The 25,533-nt window shown below is 63.0% G+C and overlaps 1 protein-coding gene across 2 annotated transcripts; it reads left to right on the top strand.

Annotated features, from left to right (window-relative positions):
* Positions 1 to 1,912: 1,912 nt before the first annotated feature.
* SGTA (small glutamine rich tetratricopeptide repeat co-chaperone alpha) lies at positions 1,913 to 25,241 on the top strand. 2 transcript variants are annotated; one of them, XM_071210016.1, is made up of 13 exons: positions 1,917 to 1,982; positions 7,159 to 7,248; positions 13,148 to 13,281; positions 14,150 to 14,256; positions 14,570 to 14,654; positions 15,839 to 15,938; positions 18,319 to 18,423; positions 19,325 to 19,463; positions 19,569 to 19,631; positions 20,597 to 20,634; positions 20,970 to 21,059; positions 21,254 to 21,377; positions 24,285 to 25,241. In XM_071210016.1, the coding sequence occupies exons 3-12, from the start codon at positions 13,182 to 13,184 to the stop codon at positions 21,366 to 21,368; spliced, it is 942 nt and encodes a 313-aa protein (XP_071066117.1). In that variant the 5' UTR covers positions 1,917 to 1,982; positions 7,159 to 7,248; positions 13,148 to 13,181; the 3' UTR covers positions 21,369 to 21,377; positions 24,285 to 25,241. The 2 variants fall into 2 exon arrangements, with proteins under 2 accessions (XP_058138232.1, XP_071066117.1); XM_058282249.1 differs by lacking the exon at positions 7,159 to 7,248 and having other exon boundaries at positions 1,913 to 1,982.
* The last annotated feature ends 292 nt before the right edge of the window (positions 25,242 to 25,533 follow it).

Here is a 25,533-nt window from a genome sequence, read left to right as displayed (position 1 = left end):
CGAGTTCCCACCAGCATCCTCCCCAGCACCTGGCACCCTCCTTTGCCAACGAAATCAATTTAATGAACCACATCTTCAAAAATCCGGAAAAGTAAGCAAAAAAGCTTCAGAAAACGGATCCACGCTTTCAAATAACAGGTGTTCTGGAACAGCGCAATCGTTTATCTACATCCTGTGTTGTCAGCTTTGAAGACAAAGTCATTCTTCTGAAGTACCCACAAAGACATAACTAGACTTAAACTGGCAAAACAAACAAACGCAAACAACAAAAGTTTCTTCCTGCAACAGAAATTTTAAAATTCCAGGGTGTTTATTATTATGCGATTTATTTTTTGTCTGTTATTTCTTTTTTGGTATATTTAATAATCGGAAATATAAACAATTGAGAAATATAAAGAAAACCGGTTGAATAAAAACCTCCATTTCTCAATTTAGTGTACTAGATACATATAAATTTATTTTTTGAATCATACAATATGTTATGCAATATATTTGGTTTCTGGTAATACAGTCATACAGTATTTGTCCTTTTGTGTCTGGCTTGCTTCGCTCAACATAATATCCTCCAGGTTCATCCATGTTGTCCCATACGCTTTACAACTTCATTTCTTCTTACAGCTGCATAATAGTCCATTGTGTGAATAGACCGGTTTGTTTACCCTTTCATCTGTTGATGGTCACCATTCATCCGTTGACGGGTTTAAATGTAAAAAATAAATAAATTGGGAGAACTATTTTGGCAACTTTATTTATTTAGGTTTTATTTATTTTTATTTATTTTTCTCCCCTTCCTCCCCCTGCCCTCCCCCCCCAGTTGTCTGCTCTGTGTCCATTCACTGTGTGTTCTTCTGTGACGGCTTCTATCCTTATCAGTGGCACCGGGAATCTGTGTTTCTTTTTGTTGCCTCATCTTGTTGTGTCAGCTCTCCATGTGTGTGGCATCAATTCTTGGGCAGGCTGTGCATTCTTTCGTGCTGGGCGGCTCTCCTTACAGGGCGCACTCCCCTACGCGGGGGACACCCCTGCATGGCAGGGCACTCCTTGCACCCATCAGCATTGAGCATGGGCCAGCCCCACACGGGTTAAGGAGGCCGGGGGTTTGAACCGTGGACCTCCCATATGGTAGGCGGATGCCCTATCCATTGGGCCAAGTCCACTTCCCTACTCTGGCAACTTTAATACATGGTGGTCAGTTCTCAGTTGGCAGAGAATTTCCCATCACTGGCCCTCTCACTCATCCCACTCCAGTCTGGCCACTAAGACTTTCTTTGTTTTCTGTTTTTCTCTCGAGTTTATCACTTAATCTTATCTGGGTCTTGGTGGTTTCCCAACAAATGTACATCTAAACGATCCTAGCCAACCAAGCTTCCCCAATTACATCACTTCACCCCATTTTTGATTCTTAGCACTTGCACTGAAACAACTTTTTTAAAAAGTATGTATGTACTAGTTCACTATAGTCCTACCCCCCCAAAATCAGGTAAAAAGAGCAGACAATTGGACTTTATAGTTAAGTTTGCAATAAATGCTAGGCACCTGCTGTATGGAATCATCTCTAAGAGGATGGGATGGATCAAAGAATGCATCTTTGCATTCTTTGCTCGGGTGGATGCACAGATACAAAAAAGTGTGCGCCTGCCTGTCTTGGGTTTTAAGCGTCCAACGCGCCTGCACCACGTGGTCTGCTCGGCCCTCCCGCTGGAGTCCTCCAGCATCCCATCATGCACTGCTCCGCCCCAGCCCTAGAGGGCAAGTCCTCATTTCCTACCCCCATGCGGGCGGGAGGCCAGTTGCCCTAACGACCAGTTTGTCCCCGCCTCCGAATACGTCACTTCCGTCTACGCCCCCTCGATCATTGCGGCGCCTGCGCAGAATGAAAGTAAACGAGAGCCACCTCCTTCCGCGCAGGCGTCGGGCCCGAGGGGCGGGGCCACGGTGCGCAGGCGCAGCCGTCGGAGGGTCGGGGCTCGGCCGCCTGAGAGGTGAGTGGTGGGCTACGCGCTGAACTGGCCGGGCCTGGGGTCTTCGGTTCGGGGTTCCCGGGGCCCCCGCGGCTCCGAGGTCTGTCAAGGGCCATCTGGGGCCAGGGTCGCCGCCCCCCGCGGGATCCTGTGAGTGGGCGGCGCTGAGGGGAAACTGAGGCCGGGCGGCGTCGCGGAGGCCCTCGTTCGCCATCGTCTCCCGCCCCCGGGCCCTGGAAATGGTGCTACGCGGGTCCGTGGCGGGGACGACCGAAGGTAAAAGCGCCTCGTACGTCGTGAGCGCTCGCTGGGTGTCGGCTGCCGTCCTCCTTCCTATTAACTGCCGGAAACACGGTCCTTTCGACTCGGGGATCCCCCGTTTGTGGGGACACGGATCCCAGCCCCACCGCTCTTTGGCAGCGTGACCTTGGTCGGCCTCTTGGCTTCGCGGAGCCTCAGTGTTCCCTTCTGTAGAACGGGCGTTGTCGTAGTCCCTGCGCCGGGGGGGTTCCTGGGCAGCCAGGCGTAAGCTCAAAAGGGTTTGCGGTTGTTGGTCTTTATTTCACGTCTAGGGTCTTTGCATGTTGTGCTGAGAATTGGGGGGCATCTGGCATTGAGAACGAGTTCCACCACCGCACGCCTGTCGTGTGAACTTGGGCCAGTCACTTTCTGATCTCTGAAATAAGAATCGTAAAGTATATGCCATCTATATACTTCAAGTACCCTAAGGCGATTTTTAATCAGACGGCTGGCCCTTGGGCTTCCTAGAGAATGGCTGTATTTTGTTACTGGTCACCCAGAAATTATTCATGCGGTACCTTAGGCTAAATGATTTTTCCCGGTTTCCTTTGTTTCTAGCTCCGATGGTTGGTTTGGCCTGTTTTTCCTCTCCCTCACCCAGTAATTCTCAACTGGGGGTGCAGTTTGGCACTACTTGGCGTTGTCTAGGGACATTTTTGGTTGTCACGACTCAGGGGGTGCAGCTGGCATCGAGTGGGTGGAGCCCAAGGAGGCATCTCGGCCCCCTCCAGTGCCCAGGACGGCCCCCGCTGCCGAGAATGCCCTGGCCCTAAATGTCAGCAGTGTCCAAGTTAAGAAATCTTGTCCTCGAGCCGGTGGTTCTTCGCCAGCGTGGACACCCCTGAAATGGTGTGCAAAGCTGCGAACTGTTTACTCTGGCCCATCTCAGAAAATGCTAATCCTGCGAATGAGCTGTTGCCTGTAAAGCACTTAGCTTGGTGCCTGGGAACTCCTAAGCCACGGATGTTTGCCCAGGCTTAGTAGGAAATCTTCCTAGAAGGCTGAGTGCCTGGGAATCCCTGAGAGCGGGAATCTTACTCAAGTCTATTCCCCCCCCCCCCCCCCCCCAAGATCCGCCCCTGGCTCTGGTAGGATATGGTCAGGAAGGGCTGAAGGAATGAAGGGGATTGTTCCTTGATAGGCAAGACAAGGTCCGTTACCAATTTGCCCAGCCCCAAAGAGAAATGTCTTCCCCCAGGTGCTTGATCCCACCGCTCTGAATTTAACCAGGATCTGGCATTTTCTTGTGTCTGAATGGATGAGGTGCTGCTCGGTGCTGGGAGCTCAACGGGAGACGATCTCCCCAGGAGCTCTCAGCCCGGTGGGGCACCCGGGCCCCTAAGAATCACGCCTTGTAAGAGATGCTCGGCTCCAGGTAGGACGAGGAGCCTGGGCTTGCAGGATCAACAGGGCATCCAGCTGTGTCTGAGGAGGTGCCCTTGAAGCGTTGTATTGGAACAGGAGTCCCCCAGGTGTGTGGGAGGACAGGTGGGTCGCGTTTGAGCGGAGCAGGAAGAGTTTGGAGTAGGGGTGGCCCGTGACTCCCAGCTGGTAAGGGGCCTCCGCTGCGCGCCCCGGCATTTCAGGGAGCTGGTGGGGTCTTGACATGCGCAGTGGTGGCCCGGGGGCGTCTTGGGAGAAAACAGGCTGCGGCGTGGGGGTCTCAGCCCGAGTCCCAGGCCCCAGCACCTCTCCTCAACTTGCGGTTGAAAAAAGCAGCTGCGAAGGATTCAGGAGGGAGGTGGGACCCAGCCTCTAAAGGAGGGCGGACCCCGGGGGGGCCCGCCTGGAGCAGAAGGGGGGGTGTCTCTCCTTGCTGGGGGTCTGGGGAGGGGGGCATTCATTTTAGGAGGGGGCGCCACCATTTCCTTTCGACCATCAGCTCCGGCCTAAGGAAAGTGAAAAAAATCGAGGCTGGTTTTATTTTAATGAGAAGGTGAGAAGACGGGGTGTGGAGCTAGAGACCGACCAGCCCCCGGGAGCCTCCCAGCCAGGCGCCCCGGCCAGTGTCCCTCCAGCTCACCTGGCTGGCAGCCTGGCTCTTGCACCCCTCGCCTTTTACTCCAGGGCCTTGGGCTTGGTGGTCTCTTGAGAGTTCTGGAAGGGCCCACTGTTTGGAGAAAGAGTCGGCCCTCGTTGGGAACTTGGACCGGCAGCCCAAAGCCCTACAAGGCTCGACGGCCCGGGAGAGGCCAGGCGCCCGGTAGCGGTCGGCTGAGAGCGCGGTCCTCGTGTTGTGGCTGCGGCTTCCTGAAGAGCAAAAAACGTGTTGGTCTTCCGAGCTGGGTGTGAAAGCGAGGGCTGTGGCCTGCTCTTCTCGCCCCCTTGCCCCCATCTCGGTGGGGAGGGGGGCACAGCAACGCTGTTCGCGGACCCCCTTTGACAAACACTGTGCCGGGTCCATCACACAAAGTCAGGCCAGCGGGCCGCAGCCGCGGATCTCTGGTCTGTTCTATGCAGTTATGAAATCCCCGCTCCTCCGCCAGCAGATTTCCCTTAAGCTGGCTGCAGAATCATTTGACCCGAAAACCTGACCCACAAGGAATTAGAGCTTCTCTTTTTTCCCCACTCAGCGTTTATCAGTGACTTTCAGCTGAGGGTGACTGGGGACATTTTTGGTTGTCACAACTGTATGTGTGTGTGTGTGTGTTTTATCTTCTGCAAATAAAGTAATTATCTCCTGACATTTTCATATTCAGTATTTGCTCATATGCTGCTGCTGACGGCATGTGCTCTCAGGGCACCTTGCTGTGTCCAGGACGTAGTTGTTAAGCCAAGACGCTGCTGCTTGGGTGTTCGCGTTTTGGGGGACAGGCCAGGGAAAAGGACTTGGTAGAAAAGTGTGGCAGGTACCAAGCCACCAGAGCACTAGAAGACGACATTAAATCCCTCCTAAGGCGGCTACATGCTTATCCTCGCCCAGGATGAGTGGAACCTGGTGGGACCGGGCAGTTCTTGTCTCAGTAGGGAAAGAGCGTTGGGGGGACGCGCGTCTTGGTCCGCCGTGCTTCCGTTCAAGCCCAAACCGCAAAATCTCCAGCTGTAGGTCCTGAGGATGTCCTCTAGTGGTTGGAGGCCAGGGACGCCGCTCAGTACCCCGCAGTGCCCAGGACGCCCCACGGCGGCGAATGAGCGAGGCAGCAGACCCTGTGTTAAGTATTTGCAAAACCATTTGGGTTCCACGCCTGGCTCCCACTCGACACCAGAGTAAATTCCCATGAGTCAAATGGTGTAAGCCAGGGTGACCCCCCGGCCTCTGGGAGTCTCCTCTTCTCTTGCCCCCACTCAGCTTGTGTATATTTTTAAAAGATTTATTTTATTTATGCCCCCCGCAGTTGTCTACTCTCCGTGTCTGTTCACTGTGTGTTCTTCTGTGTCTGCTTGTATTCTCATTAGGCGGCTCTGGGAACTGATCCTGGGGAGTGGGAGAGAGGCAATTACTCTCTTGTGCCACCACCTCGACGCCCTGTGCTGCTACATCTTCTCATTTTCTCTCCTCTCTGTCCCTTGTTGTGTCATCTTGCTGCGCCAGCTCTCCGAGTCGGCCGGCACTCCTGCACGGGGCAGCTTTCCCATGCGGGGCGGCGTTCCCACGCAGGGGGGCACTCCTGTGCAGGGGGGCATTCCAGCGTGGGCCAGCGCTCCGCATGGGCCGGCTTGCCCCGAGGGCTACTTGCCCTCCCCAGGAGGCCCTGGCCATCGATCCCTGGACCTCCCGTATGGTCGACGGGAGCCCAGCTGGTTGAGGCGCATCCGCTTCCTCAGCGTGTGTGTTTAAATGTGCGCAGCATTCCAGGACATCCGTAGGTCGGGTGATTACGGGGCGCCGGGTCTCTTGGGGGCAGTGGAATCCTCTAGTTGAGGGGTTCTCACCTGGAGGTGGTTCTGTGCCCTGGGGACACTTGGTGATGTCTGGGGTTATTTTGGGTTGTCACGACTGGGCTCTGGGTCCTCACAGCAGGCCTGCAGGGTGCGTTAGCACCCATCGTGCGGGGCGTCCCCGGGGCATGTCCCGGCGCAGCCAGCCGTGGGCACTGGCGGCGGGCTCACGACTCCAGGCTCTTGCCCTCCCTGGCCCTTCGTCCATATGTCAGGTGGGGGCTCCACCGCGCCCGGCTTGGCGTGTAGCGTCCGTCAGGCAGCCGGGTTGCCCAGCCTCCGTGCTGGGGGGTGGGCCCTGCCGGCAGGTGGCATGGAATCGGGGTGCGCGTCCCCACAGCAGGCTCGGCCAGGGAAAACACCTCTGCTGTGCGGGCCGGGCGGCACGTGCCGCAGCCACTCAGCTCTTCCGCGGCTGCGCGCCCTTGCCCTGGAACTCGGGCTTTCGGCCCGTCACCCCGGAGCCCGAGGGTCTCCTCCGCGCAGAAGGATGTGCTGCTCGCTGCCCGGTGCCGTGTTCAGGGTCACAGAACATATGCCAGCCCCTGGCCTAGGCGGGCCTGGAGTGAACAGAGCAGGACAGAACCGTGGCACGCGGGGGCAGGAGGGCGACGCCATCAACAAACGCAGGACGCCCGCGGGGGGCGCGGTGAGCTCTCGGCAGGAGCAGCCTCAGAGCGAGCACGTGCGGGGCCCTGGGGTGCCTGAAGCAAGCCGGGTCCAGCGAGACTTCCTTTTGGGGTATTCTGAGCCCCTGGGGGGCCCCTCTCCAGGCCTTAGAGCTCAGCTCGGAGGGGAGGCAGTGGTCCCTCTGCGAATCAGGTTTCTTCATCCCACTCCCGGCCCGAAACCCACGGCCGCCGGGCCCCGTGTCAGGAGCCGGGAGGGAAGGGGAGCCCCTCCCCCCACAAAGCGTGGCGCGGGTCCCGGGCAGCTGGGGCTGGCTCCAGCGCTCACAGGGTGGTGGGAGAACCAGGCGAGGTCCTGTGTCTGACTCCTCGTGCTGCCTCCCGAACAGGTGAAGCGCGTCCCCCGCCTCAAAACCCTCGCCCACCCCGCCGTGAGGCCTTCCTGGAAGCCGGGTCTCTGCAGGTGGAGCGGCGTTCAGGTGAGGTCCTGGAGGGGGTGGACCCCAAGCCCAGCAGCGGAGGGGCTCGTGAGGAAGGACACACGGACGATGGGGGCAGAGCTTGACGTGCCGCAGCTGCAGGCGGGGGCCGGGAAGGCGTCTCCCGCAGGTTCCGGAGGCCTTCTGGGGCCTGAAGGAATGAGGGTCCATGGTCCTGAGCCCCCACCCCTGGCATAGGGCACTTTGTCACAGCAACCCCAGGAAACCGGACAGTGAGCCGGGCATGGCCGTGCACGCAGCCCGGGGTCTGTCCAGCTCTTGGCCGGCCGTGACTCCCGCCAGCAGTCAGCACTTTCCAGGACCCCAAGATGTGGGCTTCATGGCCCAGGGGCAGACTCGGGACCATTAGGCAGAGACGGAGTAACCATTCAAAAGGTGGCCACCGGGAGGTGGCTGTGGCTCAGCGCCTGGGCTCCCGTCCACCATACGGGAGGTCTAGGGTTTGATTCCTGGGGCCTCCTGGTGAAGGCGAGCGGGCTCATGTGGTGAACTGGCCCAAGCGGAGAGCTGACGCAGCAAGATGACGCAATAAAGAGACAAGAAGAGACGCAGCAGCCAGGGAGCTGAGGCGGTGCAGGAGATTGAGCGCCTCTCTCCCACTCCAGAAGGTCCTGGGATTGGTGCCTGGTGCTGCCTAAAGAGAAGGCAAACAGGCACAGGAGAACACACAGCAAAGGGACACAGAGAGCAGACAACAGGGGTGAGGGGTGGGAAAGATAAATAATCTTTAAAAAGAAAAAAAAACCTAACCGCCAGAAAATGGCCATTCTTAGCTTGTAGGCCATTTAAAAAAAAAAAAAAAAAAAGCAGGCGGCCGGCCAGGTGTGGCCCTTGGCTCCCGATGTACAGCAGAGGATACTGTGGATCTTGGTCTGGGGGGCAGAGGTTTCGTCCTAAGGAGAGGACCGGGGTTTGGAAGCAGGCGCGTCACAGCATTTCGGATAGCACGTGTTTGTTTCCCTTAGCTCTGGGGCCAGCGGGCCTGACTCTGTCCACTTCTGAACGCTGTCAGCTGGGGAAGGTGGCGTCACCTTTCGGGGTTTGCGTTCTTCAGAATGAACAAAGGGCGGCCGCGGCCGATCCCTGGCAGGCCCTTCTGTTCGGTTTCTACGAGCCTTTGTCCAGAACTGGCTGACTGGCCCGCTCCCCATTCAGGTCTCCCAGCTGTTGGGGGCCCCCGGGGCGATCCTCCCTCGTACCCAGAAGTGGAGGTGAGAAGTCGACGTCAGGACCCTTCTTGGGAAGCAGATGTGGCTCAAGCAACTGAGCATCTGCCTGCCACCCAGGAGGGCCCAGCTTCAGTTCCTGGTGTCTCCTGGAGAATATGAAGCAAAACAGCCAGCTGGTGTGACGAGCAGGTGCTGTGAGTGGACACAGCAAGGTGACGCAACAAGGAGACATGAAGAGGAAAGACAATGAGAAACTCAACAAAGCATAGCATGGAGGTAGCTCAAGCGATTCAGCGCCTCCCTCCCACATGGGAGGTCCCAGACTCAGTTCCCGGTGCCTCCTGGAGAGAAGACAAGCAGACACAGAGAACACGCAGCGAATGGACACAGAGAGCAGACAGTGAGCGCAAACAACGAGGCGTGAGGGGAAGTGAATAAATAAATCTTAAAAGAAAAGAGCCCTTCCTGGCCTCCTGCAGCCTCTGACGGCCCCCGGCAGCCCCTGGCTTGCGGCCGCACCTTGGCGGCCGGCCCGTTCCTCACGGGCTGCTTCTCCAGGTGTGTCTGTCTCCTGCCTCATCTGTCTGTGTCTGTCCTGCGGCCCCCAAGCCCTGGCTTTAGGGCCCACACTGCTCTGGTGGGACCTCCTCTTAGCTCCAAATAAGGTCACGTTTCAGGGAGCTGGGGCAGGGCTCGAACGTGACTTGGGAGGGACACACTTCTCCCCATGACACCACCACAGCGGCCTCCGGGGTTCCCTTTTACCCCCTAACCGGCCACACGAAACAGCTGTTTCCCCCACAGCCCCTTTCTTTCCTTGAGACGGAACTCGCTCACCATAAAACTCTCCCCCTTAGCATTTATAAAACGCCCCTCACCCCCCACCCATCGCCCCCCGTCCCCCTCGCAGTCACCTGCCGTCTGCTCCCCCTTGACGTTTCGTGTCAATGGGCTCATACAGCGCGTGGCCCTTGGCGCCTGGCTCTCATTTTATTTCCCCCGAAACCATCGCTGCCAGGTGTAGTTCCCCAGTAGACCAACGGGAAAGCCGGCGAGGGTGCCCAGTGCCCGTCCTCTCCGCCCCTGCTCGAGGAGGGCGAGCCCAGGCTGCCGGCGGCCCTGTGCCCGCTCCTTGTGACGTGGGAGGCTGCTTGCCTCCACGAGGCATTTCAGGGAGACTGAGGCACCTCCCATGGGCAGCCGGGCTCGGCTCTCGGGGGCGCGCGGGCCAGAAGCAAGAAGCTGCGCTGCCCGCGCCCGAATCCTCGCTGAGGTGCGGCTGTCGGTCACGGGGGCAGGACGCCACGGGCCGCCGAGGGCCACGCGCGCCCGGGAGCTCTCACCGCCTCATTCTGGGGCAGGGGCGTCCCGGCCACCTTCGAGCAGCGTCCCCAGGCTCCCCCCACTCGACGCCAGCAGCACCCCTCCCCATGGCGACGCAGGCTGTCTCCAGACAGCGCCCCAGGGGCCGGTGGAGGGGGCAGAGGGGCCCCGGCGGGCCTGCCGACGTAGGAGCCCAGCAGGGCCCAGAGCAGGGACCTACCAGGGCTCCACAAGCCCGAACCGGAGCTCAAAATGACATCGTCCTCGCGGGGACGTGGGGCGGGGGTGCCCTGTGGTCAAGGAACACACAGGGTGGCGTGCGCGTCGCGAGGGGCGCGCGGCTTCCTCGTGATGGGCACCGGGGCCCGTGGGACAAGCAGCGCGGGCACGGATAGCACAGAGGCTGGCCAGGGAGGGCAGCCCGTCCCCCGGAATCCAGCCTGTGCCGCCGGAGGCCCCACGGGGGTGGCAGGGCTGGCGGGGGCAGGGGGCGTGCGGCAAGTCCCCCAGCTCGTGCGTGGGCGTGTGATTTTACTCGCAGGGTCTGATTTCCTCCAGGGGTGTGTGACCGAGGGTGGTCCTAACGTTTTGATTCTGAAATACTTCAAACGTCCAGGAGGGTCTCCCAGATCGTGCAGACCCCACACGGGGGCCTCCAACGGAGCCCAAGCCCCTGGCCCACCCAGGCCCCGGATCCACCATTGTGCCGCGTTTGACTCTGTCTGTTGGAACCTTTTTGTCTCTCGCCATTAGACGTCTGGGCAGTTGCAACGGACGCGTGTGTGGAGAAGGGGGACGCTTCCTTTTCTGGAAGAACGCGCCCCTCCCGGCTCCGCCCGCTCCTCCGTCCCGCGGTGCTTCCCCGCGAGCTGCGGGACCCCAGGCGGGTCTTCAAGCCCCTCCGTGCCGGCGTTGGCGCATCTGGAGAGGGGGCCGCTGCGGGGCTAGAGCTGGCCCCTGGCCGCGTGGCGGCAGCAGGCATGCGGCAGACACCCCTCGCTGGCCCCACTGGGGCTGCCGCTGGGCCGATGTCAGCCTTGGCGGCTGAGATCCCGCAGTGCTGCGGTTTTGTGCCACTTTCCCTCTCCAAAGGAGAACATTGGACTGAGCAGGTGTAGCTCAGTGGTTGAGCACCTGCCTCACACGTACAAGGTCCCGGGTTCAATCCCCGGTACCTCCAGGGGCGGGGGGGGGGTGGGCAGGGAGAACAACACTGGCTCCCTAACTCGGTCAGTTTCTAAACACGCATTCGTGTTGTTTCAGCGGATTTTGAAAATTAGAGAAGGGCATGTAGCGTAGCAGAATAACGAGTTATTGTCAAGCAGCTGGAGCAAGCAGAATATTTGACATTCATGCAAGCCCGGGTTTTTTTCCCCCTCGCTCCACAAACATTTATTGAGCACTCCTGGCTCGTGGGACTCTCCGCCTGGCCCTGCCTGGCCAGCCCCTGCTTCATCCATCTCCAGAGGCCATTCCCGAGGTTGCGCTGGCGGCACCAGCTCTCGGCTTTGGTGGAATCCTCTGTCAGAATCACCCCGGCCTTCTGAGCCCGGGCGTCCTGGGGGCAGGACACAGCCTCAGAAGGGGGTCTCGGAAGCACCGTGGGCCCCTGGGCTGGGCTCCCGGGAGGAAAGTAAAAATGCACAGCCCTGCTCCTGCTGGTCTCGTTCCAGCCGGGGAGCCGATGAGTCACCAACCAACCGTTCTCTTTTCCACCTTTGTTTTACTATTATTGCTGTTTGGGCATTTTAGCCTGTTTTTACTTGTACAGTTCAGTGGCGTTAAATACTGCGCAGCGATGTGCCACCATCACTGCCATCTAGTTCCAAAACTGCTCCATCCCCCACACAGAGCCCCTGAAGCCCTGCCTCCCCGGCCCCCCCCCACCCCACCAACCTCGCCTCGCCTGTGTCTCTGATTTGCTTACTCTGGGCGCTTCACATCAGCGAAATCCAACAGTATCTGTCCCTTTGCGAGTGGTTCGTCCTTGAGGTCCACCCATGCTGCCGCTGGTATCAGCACCCCATTCCTTTTTATGTCTGGGCGGACCCCCGAACCTGGGACCCCCCCATGTGGGGGGGGGGCACCTAATTGCTTGAGCCACATCCTCTCCCCGCTTTGTTGTGTGTCTCATTATGTTTCCCTCCTTGTGTCTCTGGTTGCATCATCTCGTTATGTCAGCTCACCACGCCTGCCTGTCGCGTCAGCTCCCTGCCCCTGCTCATCTTCTTTAGGAGGCATCAGGAACCAAACCCAGGACCTCCCACGTGGGAGGCGGGACCTCAATTGCTCGAGCCACATCCACTTCCCGGACCCCGTTTTGTTTATCCTTCGTCTGCTGGTGGATGCTTGGGGTTGCTTCCACCTTTTGGCTACTGTGACTTGGGGATCAAATCGCTCCCCATAAAGAGGCGTTCAGGGCTTAACCCTCTTCTGCGGGCCTGGACCTCTGCAAAAATAGGGCCCTGAGTGCGCTGCTGGTAAGGGGGTGGGGTCTCAGAAGACCCCTTTAGATGAGGCCGACGGCGAAGCGCGTGACGGAGGGAGCTGCCAGCGGGAAGCACGTGTCCGTGCTCGGCAGCCCGCCCCGGGTCCAGGGAAAGCCCGGCCTGGGGGGAGCCTGGCGTTGGCCTTGGGGCCTCCAAACCCGGGGGGCCCTGGACTTCTGAGGCCGGGAGCCCACCCCCGCGTGGCGGCCTGTGGCCCTGTAGGGGAGGCGCGGCGTTGGGCGGCATCTCTAGCCCCCGCCCCGCGAGGCCAGGAGCACCCTGGCACGACGCCCGGAAGCATCTCCAGATGTCTCCCCTGGGGACAGAACCGCCCGGCCCTGGGGGCAGCAGCCTGGCCTCAGGCGACCCCCGGGGACGGGCGGGTATCGGGGCTCGGGGCTCCTCGGGCCCCCCAGCCCTCCCCGGGCCCCTCGCGTGCTGGGGACATGAATGCCGGCTATTCCCTCCTTTTTAGGCTCAGCCGATACCTCCATGGTTCATAAAATAGGCAAACGCCCCAGCCCAGCCCCGGGCCCCCCGTCCCCAGGCCCCTCTCTCTACCGCGCCCTGTCCAGCGAGGAAAGCATGATGAGCAAGGCCTGGAGGCTGGGGGCTTCCTGGAGGTGGCAGGAGGCTAGGGCTTCTTGGAGGCGGCGGGAGGCTGGGGGCTTCCCGGAGGCAGCGGCTTGGGAGCCAAGGTTGGACAGGAGGAGCTGGCAGGCTGGGCAGCGACTCACTTGAAGGCCGCGGGCGTGCGGGGCAGCGGGTGGTGTGGGGGTCGGGAACGGGGTGGGGGGCCCCGGCGGCGCGGCCTGCGGAGGGGAAGCAGCCCCTCACCCTAGGAGCCAGGTGCCTGCCGCCCGCCCGGCACCCTCTGATGCCCAGCTCCGCCTGCAGATCGGAACCCGCAGGGTGGTCTCAGCCCGTCGCGATGGACAACAGGAAGCGCCTCGCCTACGCCATCGTCCAGTTCCTGCACGAGCAGCTGCGGCACGGCGGGCTGTCGTCTGACGCCCAGGAGAGCTTGGAAGGTGGGTGCAGCCCCCGGCGGCCTCGGCGGCGTAGAGCCCCCCCCCTCCTGCCGGGCCCAGCCCCCTTCCCGCTGCTCTGCATGTCGGGGAGGAGGGCCCCCCTGCAGCGCCACCCAGTCTCCCCATCTGCTCTGCATGTTGGGGAGCAGGGCCCCCCTGCAGCGCCACCCAGTCTCCCCATCTGCCCTGCAGTTCTGGGACTTTCCAGTCCCCGGTGTGCGCGTAGCTGTACCCCCTGGTCGAGGAGGGTGCACGGCAGCCCCTGTGCCCAGAAGTGGCCGGAGGGCGGGGTCGGGGGCCCAGGCCCGGCGCTCAGAGGCCTCAGGGTCCTGCCCACAGCTCGCCCGGGGGTCCGGCCACCCGCACCGAGCCCCCTCGGCGTCGGCCCAGCCCGTCATGTCTCCCTGGCTGGTCTAGAAGGTCCTCCAGCGGGGGCAGCAGGGAGGGCTCCGTGGGGAGTCCTGGGGTGGGGCGCGTGGTGCAGCTGCCGCCCCCACGCCTGCCAGGCATCAGGGAGCACTGGGGTGGGCGGGTGGCCCCGACAGGTGACCCCTTGAGGGGCTTCTGGACGAGGGTGGCTGAGCGGGCGAGTCCGGGCAGGGGCCACGGGCAGACCCCGCGGTCTCCAGGCACTTCCCATTCCCGCCCACAGAGGCGCGTGGTGGGGCTGGCGTTCAGCTTGGGACCCCGCGGGATCCCCTCGGAGGCCCGCCGGGCGCCCTTGGCGACGCCACCTCGGCTCCCGCTTCCCCGGGGCTGGCGGCCGGAGGGGCGGTGAACGGGCCCTGCAGGGGCATGCAGGGGGCGCGCGCTGCCCCCCACCCAGGCGGGTCCCCGAGCACGGCGTCCCCTCTGCCCGCCCTCCCAGTTGCCATCCAGTGCCTGGAGACCGCGTTCGGGGTGTCGGTGGAAGACAGCGACCTCGCCCTCCCGCAGACCCTTCCGGAAATCTTTGACGCGGCCGTTGCCGGCAAGGTGAGCCTCCGTGGTAAGAGCCGTGGCCGTCGCCGGCGTCTCCCGAGGACCCTGGGCAGCCGGCCGCCTTGGCGGGGCGTGGGGGGCTGCAGGGACGGCCGCGTCCTCCTCGCCTGGCAGAGCTGCGGCCGCCCTCCAGGGGCGCCAGGTACGGGAGCTGGAGTGCCCCTCAGGCGCCGCCAGGCGCGGCCACGTCCCAGCAGACTCGCCTCCGGGCCCCGCCACCCCGTGCGCCCTGAGCGGGGAGGCCGCAGAGCTGCTGGGACGGGCTGGGGCCCGCCGCCCCTCAAAGCCTCCTTGCCGCACGCGCCAGGAGACGCCGCGGGACCCAAAGAGCCCCGAGCAGACGCCGCCCTCCGAGGAGGACTCGGCGGAGGCCGAACGCCTCAAGACCGAAGGTGAGAGCCGCCCGCCCCCCACCCCAGGAGCGCCCCATCCGGCCCCGGCTCCGGTGGCCATGGGGCGTTGGCGTCACGGGAGCAAGGAGGCGGCGGGCTCGCCACCTGGCGCGCTACTTGGGGGGTGAACGGGCGCCGCGGAGGCAGGCCCGGCCCCTTCTCGAGGTCCAGCCTCGACTTAGCTTCTCACCAGCAGGTCTGCTCCTGAGGCCCTGCCCGAGAGCATGGAAAGCTTAGGTCCCCACAGAAACGTGTCCCCAGTTCCCAGGAGCCCCGAGGTGGCCCCAGCCTCGGTGTCCATCAGCAGGTGGCTGAGGGGCAAAAGGGGCCAGCCGGGCAGTGGGACATTTGGCCTAAGAAGGAATGAAGCCCCAATACCTGCTGCCCCAGGAAGGGCCTTGGAAACATGGCGGTCGCCGAGGGGAGCTGGGCGCCAAGAGAGAAACGCTCTAGGAAGTACTCAGAGCTTACAACCCACAGAGACAGAAGGGAGATCCGGGGCGACGGGTAACGGGCAGTGAGAATATTCTAGAATTAGCAGCGGTAGTCAGATGGCCCCGCAAATATACTCAGCTGCCGGAGTGTGTGCTTCACGGACGGGTGCGTTTTACGGTCTGTGAATTGTTACATCTGATGAAAACTGCTTAAAAACACGCACAGCCCTCCCCGCCACCCCCCAGGTTAGCATCTTGGCTGGGGTGGGGGGCAGCAAGCTGGTTCTTCCCAGCTCCCAGTGGTTCTGGCTTCAGCGTCCCGCCAACAGGGGCAGCCAGTGCCGGAGAGAAGAGCCACCGCCCCTCAAAGCGAGGCGAGGTGCCATGAGCCTGGTTAAAGGGAAGATTCTAGAATCCTCCTGAAGGAGAAACTGCAGCAGTAATGGTCCCCAGGGCTGACGGTTAAGATTCGGGGTTCCTCCGAGCCAGGCAGCACGAGCCGCCCCACTGGGCCTCGATGTGGAACCCACTCTCTGGCTCCCACCCCACTCGCTTGGCAGATGCCAAAGCAAGAGCTTGACCAGGGGGCACCCACGCGTAGCCGCTGGGCCTGGCCCTGAGCGCGTCCCGCCCCCAGACAGCTTCTCCCACCCTAAAATACAAGCCCCGAGAACCGGCAGCGGTGGGGTTCCTCTGGCGACTCGGCTCCGACATAAACAACCAGCGAGGAATGATCTTCTTTCCTTTCAGGAAACGAGCAGATGAAAGTAGAAAACTTCGAAGCTGCTGTGCATTTCTACGGAAAAGCCATCGAGCTCAACCCAGCCAATGCTGTCTATTTCTGTAACAGGTACCAGCGTGGGGCTCGGGCAGGCGTCCCCCGGGGGTCACGGGCGCTCTGGAAGGACCCAGAGCAGGAGCCGTGCTCGCATGTCCATCTAGCGTTGGTTCAGCTGTGGTCCCAGGGAGCTGTCGGGTATCAGGCAGCCAGCAACAGTACAGTGCGCCCACCATAAAATGAGTGCCGCCATTCTCCACCGCGCCGGGTTAGCCTTCTCCAGGGAAGCAAGCTGACACGGGGGGGGGGTGTGTGTGTGTGTGAGTGCAAATACTAACAGTCATTGTAGGAATGGGCTCGTGACCATGGCGATGGGCACATCCAGATTCCCAGGGCCAGGCCGAGGAAGGTTTCGATGAAGTCCCAGGAGAAGCTGGCTGGCTGGAGTAGAGCTGGAAATGCTCCTTTCTGGTGCCAAAATCCTCAGTTCTCCCTTTAAGGCCTTCACCTGATTGGAGGAGACTCTTCTTGTTACTAGGGACAATCTCGTCCGTTAATGGTAGATGCAATTGGCTGTAGATTCCGTTAATTCCGTGAAATCCCTGAAAGAACCTCACAGCAACCATCAGGGCAGTGTTCCTTGACCAAACAACTGGGCACCCTTGCCTGGCCAAGTTGACGCAGGAACTTGACCCTCACAGCCACACTTCAGACCGAGAAACCGCTTCTGGTCTCGGCTGGCAGTCTGTGCATTTGTTCACGGAAGTGTTAGCGTTGGCAGTAGTGAAAGCTGCGTCTGCCCTCAGCTTTTCACGGGGAACCAAGGTCGGCTGTCCTCTGGCCACACGACACGGGATACCTGCTGAAGGGTCTTTAGCGAGAGGGGTGCCGGGTGAGAGTCGGATACAAACAGCATCTCCAGTGTGCGGCTGAGCCCGCAGGAAGCGTCCAGAACGGACCGGGAGACGCAGGCCTGGTGCTGTCCGCGCCCCTCCCCTCAGCAGGGCTCCTCTGGGGCTTTCCAGCTCTTGTATTTGGGAGGATTTTAGGTTTCCAGAGAGGTTGAAAAGCTAGTCCAGGGCATTCCCATCTGCCCCTCGCCTGGTCGAGCTGCTTTTTCTGTATGTTTTCTCTATCTCACACGTTCCTATATTTTGAAATATTAAAAACAAGCACCAAAGAACCTCATGTGTAACACACAACCTGAAACAGCGTGAAAACCATCACCGCCAGCAGCAGGCACAGGGTTCTGACGGTGGCCTTGCGCAGGAGCGCAGTTTTTTTGACTAACCAGCGATTTGGCAACTTCAGAATTCGTTACTCTCACTGCCCCGGCACAGCTGTCAAACCCGACGCCTGGCAGCTCAGGTCAGTCTCAGGGTCAGGATTCTGCCCAAGCGGCCCCTGGTGCCTTGCCCAAACCAGCCTGCCACCAGCCTCACGGGCGTGGGGTGCTCGGCCAGGGCGCTGCCCCGGCGCCTGGCACCGCCCCACCTGTCAGGACGCAGAGCAGGGCACGGGGCAGGGCACAGGCTCCAGGCGCGTGGTCTCCCGAGACAAATCTCACGGCCAGGCCTCGCTGTGCCGGCCTGCCGGGGCGGCTGTGGCAGGGACCGCCCAGGAGGCCCACAGCCCAGCACGAGGCCCCGGCCCAGCCAGGCGTCCTCCAGGGTCGGCCAGGGCTGCCGTGACAAACCCCACGTGACTCCATCCCCGGGCCCCAGGGAGGGCTCGGTTCTCCTACCTCTGGCGGGCAGCCGGGGAGACTGAGGCCCAGTTGGGACGTGGCGGAGCTGCCAAGCCGTGTCCCAAGACCCGTCTCCGGGCCGCCTCTGCGGTCGCCAGGCACCACAGCGGTCAACACACAGGCCCCCTGGCGGGGGGTTTGGCTGGCGCTCTCCGGAATGGGGTCAGCCGCGGTAGCCAGCATTCGGCTCCGGGCCCACTCGGGCTCTCTCGCAGCACGGAAGGCACTGCGGACGGCAGGGGAGCCAGTGGGCAGAGGCCAGGCCATGGGTGGCCCCGGGGGTCCGTGGCCCTGGTCTGAGGGACGTGGGGCTCTGGTCTGGTTTCTTTCGGGGCGTTCGCTGGTCTGCCTTCCCGTCCCGGCCCCTTTGCCCATGAGCTCTGCGGTGTGGAGCCACCCGCCTCACCTCCTCGGTCCTTAGTTTCCCCACTGGTAAAGCAAGGACAGGGCCCCAAAAGCCATGTCCTCCCGGTGGCACACAGCACAGGGACTCGACAGGCGGAAACCATTGTCGCAGCCAGCGCCCACCCCTCCCGGCTCATCCACCGTGCCTCGTGGCCGCCTGCTACCCACTCCATTTTACGGGTGGGGAAGCGAGGCCCACACACACCCTGGCTCTCCTTGGGCAGCTGCTGAGAAGCCCAGCAACGTGAACACCCCACTCCAGGCTGCCCGCCCCCACACCCCCCGTCTCTGTCCCCCCAGAGCTGCGGCCTACAGCAAGCTCGGGAACTACGCGGGGGCCGTGCGGGACTGCGAGCGTGCCATCTGCATCGACCCGTCCTACAGCAAGGCCTACGGCAGGATGGGGTGCGTCCTCGGGCGCCCTGGGGGCGGGTGGCGCCCCCAGGCCCGACCCCGAGCACCCGGAGGCCTTTCGAGGACGTGGCCCTGTTCCCAGCGCCGTGTTCTAGAGGTTTCCTGAGTCCTCAGCCTCGCTGTGTCAGGAAGGAGAGGAGGGTTCCGTGTCCAGAGCCCCCGGTGCCAGGCGCGGTGCCAGGGCTTTCCCTTCCCCCTCCTCAGCTTCCCGAACAATCCTGGGAAGACCGGGGCAGGCCAGAGGGAGGTTCGGGCCGGCCCAGGGTGGAGCCCACCCCCGGGTGTGGGGCGCGTCCTCAGGGCCCCCTGCCCTGCGCGGCCCCCGCCTTGGCGTAGAGGACGCGAAGGCTCCTTATGGCTGAGCCACGCACCAGGGCACGCTGTCCCTGCGAGGCCAGCCAGGAGCCGTGGCCTCCCTGCCTCCCCCGCCGTTCCAGCATGTGGCCCCCTGGGAGGCCGCTCGTGTCCTCCACCTCCAGCAACCCTCCCACCCCTGTCACAGGGGTCCCACCGCGGCACGACGGCCATTTGGGCCTGGTCACCTTGTGGGGTGTGGCGCTGCCTCCCTGGGCTCTCCCCCCCCAGCACCAGCAGCCCCCTCCCCAGCTGTGACAGCCACAAATGTCCCCCAATGCCACCCAGGGTCCCCTGGGTACAGAAGGGCCCCTGGGTGAGACCCCCCCGACCTGAGGGTGGAGGCCTCGCTCTCTGGGCCCCCCACGAGGGCCTGCGCTTGACTCCGGCCCCCTCACCCGCCCTGCCCAGCTGGGCTCCGACTCATGGGAACCCCCAGCTGCCCCGGTCGTCACCGGGGTCCCCGGGCCGGGGCGAGCAGACCCCCAGGCTGGCCCCCGCGTCTCAGGAGCCCCGCTCGGCGTGTCCCCGACTGCAGGCTGGCGCTGTCCAGTTTGAACAAACACACGGAGGCCGTGGCCTACTACAGGAAGGCGCTGGAGCTGGACCCCGACAACGAGACGTACAAGTCGAACCTCAAGATCGCCGAGCTGAAGTTGCGGGAGGCCCCGAGCCCCGTGAGTGCGGCGGGGGCCGGGCGGGGGCATGGCGGGGGCCGGACGGGGCCGGGGGGGGCAGGCGGGGGGCGCGGCGGGGGCTGACCTGCCGTCTTGGGCCCGCAGACGGGAGGCATGGGCAGCTTCGACATCGCCGGCCTGCTGAACAACCCCAGCTTCATGAGCATGGTAAGCCCCCGCCCGCCCCAGCAGCCCCCCACGTCCTGGCTCCCCCCATACCCGGCCCTGCGGGGCGGGGGCCTTCCTGGGCGCCCATGTGACGCCGGGAGCACCCAGCCCCAGCCAGCGGAGCAGGACGAGCACAGATGTCACCGCTCCCACGCGTCCCTGGAGAGGGGCGTCACCCTGCTCGAGAGCCCCTGGGCTCGGGGCTCCCACTGTCCCCCAGAGACCCTGCATCCCGTAATCATCTGGCCTGCCGGCATCCCAGGAGGCCGCACACGTTCACACGCACAAACCGAGAACCCCCGAAGCCGGGGGTCGCCCTGTTACATCGTCCCTACCACCGGAAGTTGACTTTGGGGTACCGTGGGAGCGGGAGCGGGCCCACACTCAACACGGGGCTTCCCACCTTGGCCCTGCTCATACCCGGGGCCGTGTCCTTCTCTGGGGTGGGCCGGCCCATGCCCTGAGGGGTGGGGAGCGCTTCCTGGGCGCCCCACTCAGCACCAGTAGCCAGCCTCACCCCCCACAACTGGTTTGCACGGCAAGTAAAACGCTCCCAGCCCACCCCGTGTACCCCGGGACAGAAGCGCCAGGGGCGAGACCGGCGGGTGAGCCCAAGGACAGGCCCCTCCTGCCTTTCCCCACGGAATGGCCCGGAGGCGGGAGGACCCCCCAGCCCAGGTCTCTCACGACGTCGGTCACGGCCACGCCCGCCTCCGGTGTTCGGCCGATAGCCTGGCCCGGGGCGCCCCCTCGGACAGCAGGGCGCGGGGGGGGGGGGGGGGGACGGTTCTGGGGCAGGGCGTCCTTGGACCACAGGGCCGAGAATGGAAACAACCTCACGAGAAGCCGCCCGGCGGGAGACGCTCTCTTCCTTTTCTCCTCTTGGTTTGTGTTCTGAAACGATCGCGCCCAGGACGGCTGTACAGGCCGCTTTCTCTTCTCTGACGGTCTCTTCTCTCCCTCAGGCATCGAACCTCATGAACAACCCCCAGGTCCAGCAGCTGTAAGTGGGGGGCCCGTCCCCTTCCCACCTCCCCACGGGCCAGGGTGGGGGCCGACCCGGCGCGCGGGGTGTCAGCAGCGTCCCCAGGCCCCCCTCCCCGTGGTGACCACCTCCGCCGTCCCCAGTGTCCCCTGGGCGAGACCCCATCTCTAAGCCAGAACAGGACGTTCCTGGAAAGCTGATGAGACTCACGGGGCGCGGGTCGGGGAAGGGCAGGCTGGGGCGGGCCTGGAAGCGGGGGGCGCCCGGGACCCTGCCCTCCCGGGCCGGCCGCCTCCACGGGGCCGCCGGGGCGGGCTGGAGCTGAGCGGCCACGCGGCGGCCTCTCCCCTCAGCATGTCCGGAATGATCTCGGGCAGCCACAACCCCCTGGGGACGCCTGGCTCCAGCTCCTCCCAGAACGACCTGGCCAGCCTCATCCAGGCGTGAGTCGGCGCGCCTGCCGAGGGCGGGGCGGGAGGTGCAGGGACGTGCGCCCCGCCCCCGGTGAGGAGGGGTCCGGGCCGCAGCCTCGAGGGGCGACGCGCGGGGCCCAGGGAGCTCTTGCTGGGCGAGGTGGGGAGGCGGCCGGCCCCTCACGCCCCCCGGCTGAGCCCGCTCCGCCCCGCCCCCTGCGCAGGGGCCAGCAGTTCGCGCAGCAGATGCAGCAGCAGAACCCAGAGTTCATCGAGCAGCTCAGGAGTCAGATGCGGAGCCGGACGCCCAGCGCCAGCAACGATGACCAGCAGGAGTGACCGGCACCGGTGAGCCCCAGGCGGGGGGCCAGGAGCCCCTCTACAGAACAAACCAAGCAGACGGCAAGCGGCACTGCTCGTTCCCAAGAAACCTCATACTGACGAGGCAGTTACCAAAATAACGCGAAACCCGTGAGAGCCCCGACGTGCCCCGCCCGGAGGCACCACGGTTCACATTTTGCCCCGTTTGCCGGACCGTTCTCCCCATCCTTATGCCTATTTGCTGAGCTGTCGGCGTAGGTCGCCCACGTCACACTCTCGAATGCCCTGTGTGGCCGTGTGCGTTGCCCAAGAACGAGGCGCACGTTGCCTTGGCCACCGTCAGCGCAGTTACTCGGGAAACCTCACGCCACCCTCAAGCGCACCGTCTCTATTTCAGCTTCCCAAATGCCCCAGCCGTGTCCCTTTGAGCCTTCTCTCCTCTGCTGGACCCCATTTGGGGTCACACGATACATGGAATCGTCACCGTCTCTTCCTTCGCGCCTTCCTTTTGTGGAAGGAACAGTACGCGGTGCAAACTTCCCCATCTCAGCCCCTCCCAGGCATGCCGGTCCCTGGACTCGTCCCCTTCACGACGTGGCGGTGCGTTCGCCACCATCCATCACTAGAACTCTCATCTCCTCGGGGACCCTGCACCCATTTCGCAGTGACTCCCCATTCCCACTTCTTCCCACCCCTGGCACCCTAAGTGCCACGTACGCGCTTTCCTGTTCTGCAGTAGTTGCTTTGTAGTTACCACGGGGCTTAGCCTGAATCTGTAACAACCTCCTTTGCTCTGATACCAGCCTGACTTGGATAGTTTACACACGCCGTGTCCCTTCCGTCCCCCACCTTTGCGTGGTTCTTGTCACATTGCATATGTATACGGCATGAGTCCAAAAGCACCAGTTTCTTATTAAGTTTTGGGCATTTGCCTTTCATATCCTTAAGGATTCAAAACTGGAGTTAACAAACCTAAAACACAACTGCACTGGCCTTGACACCTTTCACCTCCTTGCCCTCACCGGCCATCTTCCTTTCCTCTCGGGCCTCGCTCTGCCGCCCGGCCCCCTTCGCTTTCAGCCCACAGAACTGCCCCGGGCAGCTCCGCAGGACGCGGCTTCCGCTGGCGAGCCCCCAGCTTCTGCTCGTCTGGGACCGCCTTCACCTCTCCCTCATTTTTGAAAGACAGTTTTGCCGGGTATAGAGTTCTTGGTTGGCAAATTATTGCTTTTAACGCTTTAAATACATCTTCCCCCGTCTTTTCCCCCCGTGGTTTCTGAAGAGAAATCAGCACTTAACCTTCCCGAGGCTCTTGTGTATGGGACACGTGGCTTCTCTCTTGCAGCTGTTGGAATTTTGGTGCTCAACGGTCTGATCGTAATAAGCTGCAGCACAGGTCTGTCTGGGTTGATCCCGTTGGGCGTTCGCTCTGCGTCTTGGATGTGCATGTTCGTGTCTTTCATTTAGGACATGTTCAGCCGCTCTTCCTCTGAGTAGCCTCCTGCCTCCTCTCCTGGGGCTCCCACAAGGGGCACATCGTCACGCTGGACGGTGCCCACATGCCTTTCAGGCTCGGTTCGCTTCATTCTTCCCTCGTCCCGCTCCCCAGGCTGGGTGATTAAGATGGTCTCATCTTCAGGTTTACGGATTCTCTCTTCTACTAGCTCCAGTCTGCTGTTGCACCCCTCGGGGGGATTTTCAGTTTCCATCACTGGTCGCCAGCTGTTTGGTTCCTTGTCTTAACCCCCATCGCTCGGTACCCTCTTTGTGTTCCTCTGTTGTTTTCCTGCTGTCCTTGAATTCTTCGCCCAGGTTTTCCTCGAGCTCCCTGGGCATGTATAGGGTCATATTTTTTAAGCCGTTGTCTGGCATCTCCCGGGTCTGATCTTCCTCACTGCTGCTGTGCAGCTCATCTCCTCCTTGGCCTGGGCCACAGCCTCCTCTTCCTTCATATGCTGTGTGAACTTTTTTCAAACCTGCACATTTTGTTATTTTAATACGTTCTTGTTCCTTAAGTTTGTTTCCAGCTGGTGCTCTGAGTTTTCCTTGAATCCCAGGAACTAATTTTTAAAAAAGAAAGGTTAGAAAAGACCACACCCTCTCAGTCTCTGCGGGTTGAGCTGGGCGCGCGTGCTCCTGGGGGCTCCTCCTACAATGAGTTCAGAGAACGGCTCCAGGCCAACGCCGAGGGGCCTCCCTTGTCTCGGCCCGCACCGAGGCCCTCGGAAGTCCCCCGCTTGCACGGGTACAAATCCCACCCCCTTCCTTAGGAGGCCGTTTCCTTGTGGTCCCGGCCACTGTGCAGGGGTTTCACAGCCCGCCACCCCCTTCCCCGGGTGGCACGACCTGTCCGCTCACCCACGGCGTCCTCTGGGAGGCTCGGCGAGCCGCCTTCTCCACGCAGGGCAAGTTCTGGGGCGGCGAGTCCCTCAGGCCACCACCAGCCAGAGGGGGCCGGACACACAGGCTCCAGTGTGCCCATGAGGGCCACTGTGCCCCTCCAGAACCGGGACCAGGGATCCCCTGTGGGAGCGCGAGCCAGCGAGGAGGAGGGGCCAGCCAGGGCGCCGGGAGACGCCTCCACTTCCAGGCGGCCCTTTTCCTGTCCGGGCACTCGCCCGTGCCCACGGCCCTTGAACCGTTTCCTGGAGCCTGGGGAAGGATGTTCCTGCTGGTTCGGCCAGTCGTTCCGGGCGTCCGTGGGGGGCACGGAGCCCCACAGCCCCTCACTCCTCAGGCTTGGCCGGGGCGGGTGTCCCTCCACCGGCACCGCGGCGGGGACGGCAGCGCTGACCGGCGGGCCCCGGGGTGTGCCCACCGTGCTGGGAACACGGCCGGGGAGCCCGGGGGTGGGGGGCCAGGGGTGGCCGGGCGTTTGAACGGCGGCCCGCAGGCGGCGCCCCGGCCCTCACGGCGCGTGTCCTCTCTCCCCAGCTGTCCCAGCAACGACCGCGCCCGCGTCCTCCCTCCGCAGACCGGAAGCCTCCTCGTCTTTTGCGGTTTCCTCGGGTTGGACCGCCCAAGAGAGAATGAGGGGGGCGGAAGTCCAAGGCCACTTGGATTTGCATGTTAAGATGGAGCCCCCTGCCCCTCCCCACCCCAAACCTCCCAAAAAAAGCCAGCAAGCCGCCCGAGCAAGCCAGCCCCTGCCTCCCCCGCCCACCAGCGTCTCCCACGCTGGGGGTCTCTGGAACCTTCCTGCTGGGCCACCTCCCGGCTCCCGGGAGGCGGGGACCTGCGGCAGCCCCCGCCCGCCCCCTCCCCGCCCGTCCTCCGGGACTTTCCTGTCTGGGTCCGGATCCGCTCTCCCAGTCGCCCCCCGGGCCCGCCCCCGAGTTCACTGCCAGCCCCAGTGGGGCACCCGCCTTGCCCACGCCCCTCGGGCTCTGCATGACGACTCCGTGAGCTGCAGAACCCAGAAGCCGCTGCGCCACACGGGCCCCCCACGGCGGGCCCAGCCCGGAGACCTCAGCTGAGCCCTGGGAGACACAGGGCGCCCCCGTCCTCCGCCCGGAACCCCCGGTGGGCACCCCACGCCCGAGCCGGCCCTGCTCCACCGCCCGCCCTCGGCAGGGACAGCAGCCCCCATGCCCCCGGGACGTGCCAGGGGCCCCCAGCCCCGAGGCGGAAGCACGGGCTGGGGCAGCCCACCCACGCGCCCGGGCGCCTCGGGCACCCCGGCAGCCCCCGCTTCCCCCTGAGCCACCAGCCGTGCGGCCCCTGCGAGGAACGTGGTCCAGGAGGCCCTCGGGGCTGTGAGGCAGACGATCGCCCGCGTGCGTCCTGGGAGACGAGTGCGATGGGACGGGCGGGAGCAGGGCCGCCCCGGGTCCAGCGAGCGCCCGAGGACAGAGTGTACCGTGTGGGGAATAAACAGACGTTGTGACCTTGGCGCTGGCTCTGTGCTGCCCGCCCTGCCCTGAGCCCCAGGCCCCCGCGAGCCGAGCAGCTCAGAATCACACTGGTGGCAGCGACAGGTGTGACGGCACCCCTGGGGCAGGGTCGCCAGGGCCCGGGCCCTGCGTGGTCGGGAGGGTGGGGGCGTGGCTCTGGGCCCGGGCCACCCCGCTGCTCGGGTGGGAGCCCAGGCGAGGTCACGTGGCTGTTGGGGGTCCCATCGGGCTCTGCACTCGCAGAGGATTCTCGGCCCCGCCAGGCAGGGGTCGGGGAAGGGGCTCCCAGG

This window comes from Dasypus novemcinctus, chromosome 19 (assembly GCF_030445035.2).
Source record: "Dasypus novemcinctus isolate mDasNov1 chromosome 19, mDasNov1.1.hap2, whole genome shotgun sequence".
NCBI lineage: Eukaryota > Metazoa > Chordata > Mammalia > Cingulata > Dasypodidae > Dasypus > Dasypus novemcinctus.
This window is presented reverse-complemented; position numbering and strand designations above follow the sequence as displayed.

Excerpts from the sequence above, each read along its gene's own strand:
- SGTA (XM_058282249.1), top strand. The coding sequence starts at position 13,182 with ATGGACAACAGGAAGCGCCTCGCCTACGCCATCGTCCAGTTCCTGCAC. Across the intron at positions 15,939-18,318 it reads GCTGTCTATTTCTGTAACAG|AGCTGCGGCCTACAGCAAGC; the intron begins GTACCAGCGTGG and ends CTGTCCCCCCAG. Across the intron at positions 19,632-20,596 it reads ACCCCAGCTTCATGAGCATG|GCATCGAACCTCATGAACAA; the intron begins GTAAGCCCCCGC and ends TCTCTCCCTCAG.